Source organism: Triticum urartu, chromosome 5 (assembly GCF_003073215.2).
Source record: "Triticum urartu cultivar G1812 chromosome 5, Tu2.1, whole genome shotgun sequence".
NCBI lineage: Eukaryota > Viridiplantae > Streptophyta > Magnoliopsida > Poales > Poaceae > Triticum > Triticum urartu.
Window position 1 is genome coordinate 570,390,153 of NC_053026.1, and position 3,770 is coordinate 570,393,922.

Consider the following 3,770-nt stretch of genomic DNA (forward strand, 5'->3'; position numbering starts at 1 on the left):
CGATGAGCTTCGCGAGTTGGGTGATCCCGTGGGTGATCGTCAGCTCGTCAACATCTTACTCTAAGGGCTCGGTGATGAGTTCAGGACGCAAGCTGCCTTCATACCTCTCATACGGCCTTATCCCTCCTTTGCCGACGTGCGCTCCCTACTTCAGTCCGCCGCCGATGCGATTGCACGCAAGGAATCTTGGCCCCAGGTCTTCGCTGCCTCGCCATGGCCTCTTCACCCTCCTGCCGTGGCAACGCAAACTGGCCAAATCTCTGCCACGGCAGCGCAACCTGGCCAAAACTCTGCTGCGGCAGCCTCGGCGGCACCACCACCTCCCGTGTACCCACCCCCTGGATGGCGCCCGAGTCCGAACTACCGCGGGAAGAACCCCATGTACTTCCCCCCCGCGGCCTACCTCGGCGCCTCGACCTGCAGCACCGCCTCCAGCTCCTCCCACTGGTGCCTCGACATCAACATCGGCCTCTCCAGCCTGGCATCCTCCTCATGATCCATGGACAGGTCTGGTCCAGGCGTGGTCCATGCCGTGGTCTGCACCCTCTCCCGTCGGCGCCCCTCCCGCATATTCAGGTGCATGGCAGCCGGGGATGTGCCCACACACTGGCACTCCTGATTTTCTCGGTGTTCGTCCACCTGCTCAGGCCTATTATGCCGCCCCCACTATGGCTCCTTTTGCTGCTGCCCCACCTATACAGTACGGTGCTCCCATGTCAACTCCAGTCTACCATACTGATCATTCAGGAGTCTACTACCAGCCGATGCAGCTCCCCACGTATGCGGCAACACCACCTGCGCCCGCACCTGCACCACCACCAGCGCCGCCCTCTACCAACGTCACGAGCTGGGATCAAGCTGCGTTTCTCCAGGCCATGAACAATTTTGCTGCACAAGGTAACACAGGTACTGCTTGGATCTTTGATTCTGGTGCATCTAGTCACATGTCTTCATCTAATAATATGTTGTCAAATTGCACTCCATCCTATTTTTCTTCTATAATGCTTGGTGATGGTTCCTCCACTCCTATTTCATGTGTTGGTCACACTCAACTCCCATCTACCACCAAGCCACTTCTTCTTAGTGATGTCTTAGTTGCACCAGCACTTATCAAAAATTTAATTTTTGTTCGTCGCTTCACCACTGATAATCATGTCTCTGTCGAGTTTGATCCCTTTGGTCTCTCTGTGAAGGATTTCAACACCAAGACGGAGATCGCACGCTTCGATAGCTCCGGCGACCTCTACTCCATCCACGGTGCTCCCACTGCTGCGCTTCCTTCTACCATGCTTGCTACGGTGGATCTTTGGCATCAGCGTTTAGGTCATCCCAATAGTGCCACACTGTCGTCCATACTTAGTGATTTTTCTATTCCATGTAATAAAGAACCTCATAATTCCTCTCTATGTATTTCATGTCAACAAGGAAAACATGTTAGGTTACCTTTTAGTTCTTCTAGCTCTTCTAGTACGTTTCCCTTTGAGCTTCTTCATTGTGATCTGTGGACCTCTCCAATTTTAAGCACTTCTGGTTTTAAATATTATCTTGTTATTCTAGATGATTACACATATTTTATATGGACTTTTCCTCTAAAAAATAAATCTGACGCACATACTGTTTTTACTAACTTTCAACATTATGTAGCTACTCATTTCCTTCTTCCTATTCATTTTATACAATGTGATAATGGTAAAGAATTTAATAATATTGCAAATCGAAACCTTTTCCTCAAACACGGCATTCTCCTTCGGTTCTCATGTCCATACACCTCACCACAAAATGGCAAAGCTGAACGCTCTCTTCGCACAATCAATGATATTATTAGAACACCTCTTATCCAGGCATCAATGCCACCCAATTTCTGGGCTGAAGCACTGCGTACTGCCACTTATCTTTTGAATATTCGCCCATCCAGTGTAAATCCTAAAACAACTCCCTTTTACTCTCTTTTTCTTTCTCACCCTAACTATAATGAGCTACGAGTCTTCGGTTGTCTTTGCTTTCCCAACATCTACGCCACAACAACTAATAAGCTGTCCCCACGATCTCTTCCGTGTGTTTTCTTAGGATACTCTGATGAACACAAAGGCTATCGGTGTCTTGATCTTGTTTCTGGTCGCGTACATATATCTCGTCATGTAACTTTCGATGAAACGGTTTTTCCTTTCTCTACTACCTCAATAGACAACAAACCCAAATCTGCATCCAAACCATCTCATTCTCTCTAAATCCCCTATTTTTACTCATCTCATACCTGATAATCCTGCCGCGGCAGCCAATCTGCCTCTTTCCTCTGCCGCGGCAGCGCCTCCACCTTCTCCTGTCGCCATGTCGACCTCTCCCGCGGCAGCGGATTTGCCGTTTTACTCTGCCGCGGTAGCGCCCCCATCACCCCCATCTCCCGCCATCGCCACGCCACTCTCTGTCGCGACAGATTTCTCTGCCGCGGAAGACTCGCCCATGTCCGCACCCTCCGCTGCGCCGGACAACTCTCCCTCTCCGCCACCACCAATTCTACCACCCAATCTCGTCCCTGTTCCTGCTCCTATCAATGACCACACTATGCGCACCCGTGCCAAATCATGTTTTTCTCAACCAATTAAGAAGCTTAATTTGCATGTAACCACTAATCTCTCTCCTATTCCTAAAACTTACAAATTTGCTCTTCTCGATCCTAACTGGGCCGCTACCATGCGTGATGAATACAATGCTCTTCTCTCCAACAACACCTGGCATCTGGTTCCCCGTCCTCCTAATGCAAATATTGTCTCTGGTAAATGGGTCTTTCGTCAAAAATTTAACTCTGACGATAGTCTTTCTAGGTATAAAGCTCGTTGGGTTTGTCGTGGCTTCTCTCAACAACACGGTATAGATTATGATGAGACGTTTTCTCCTGTCATAAAACCTAGCACTATTCGAACTATTCTTAGCATAGCGGTCTCATCAACATGGCCAATCCATCAATTAGACGTTAAAAATGCTTTTCTTCACGGCTCTCTTCATGAAACTGTATATTGTCAACAACCCTTAGGTTTCGAGGATTCTACATCTCCCAATCATGTTTGTCTTCTTCAAAAATCTCTCTATGGCCTTAAACAAGCTCCCCGTGCATGGTTTCAACGCTTCTCTAGCTTCCTTCAAACTATAGGTTTTTCGCCTTCTCGTTCAGACTATTCTCTTTTTGTTTATCATTATAACAACCACGTTGTATATCTTCTTCTTTATGTAGATGATATTGTTCTTATAGCCTCTTCTACTGACTTTCTTCAACACATTATCTCACTTCTCCAGCACGAATTTTCCATGACTGATTTAGGTTCTCTCCATCATTTTTTGGGTATTGCTGTCACACGTGATCATAAGGGTCTTTTTCTTTCTCAACGTCAGTATTCTATTGAACTTTTAAACAAGGCCGGTATGTTAGATTGTCAACCCTCTCGCACACCTGTAGATACCAATTCTAAACTCTCCTCCGATGGTGAAACTTTTTCTGATCCCACACTTTATCGTAGTTTAACTGGTGCTCTTCAGTATCTCACACTTACTCGTCCTGAACTATCCTATGCTGTACAACAAGCCTGTCTTTTTATGCATGATCCTCGTGTCCCACATTATAATCATGTCAAACGAATCCTTCGGTATGTCAAAGGAACTCTCGATCACGGTCTCCACATAAATTCATCTTCACCTGCATCATTGACAGCTTATTCGGATGCTGACTGGGCTGGTTGTCCAGACACTCGTCGATCCACTTCAGGATACTGTGTTTA

At 47.1% G+C, this 3,770-nt stretch overlaps 1 protein-coding gene across 2 annotated transcripts; it reads left to right on the forward strand.

The window, feature by feature from the left end:
* The first annotated feature begins 396 nt into the window (after positions 1 to 396).
* Positions 397 to 1,452, forward strand: LOC125506068 (extensin-like). Of its 2 annotated transcripts, none has more exons than XM_048670944.1 (2): positions 397 to 906; positions 1,194 to 1,452. In XM_048670944.1, exons 1-2 carry the CDS (start codon positions 528 to 530, stop codon positions 1,229 to 1,231), a joined length of 417 nt encoding a protein of 138 aa, XP_048526901.1. In that variant the 5' UTR covers positions 397 to 527; the 3' UTR covers positions 1,232 to 1,452. The 2 variants fall into 2 exon arrangements, with proteins under 2 accessions (XP_048526901.1, XP_048526902.1); XM_048670945.1 differs by having other exon boundaries at positions 397 to 897.
* The last annotated feature ends 2,318 nt before the right edge of the window (positions 1,453 to 3,770 follow it).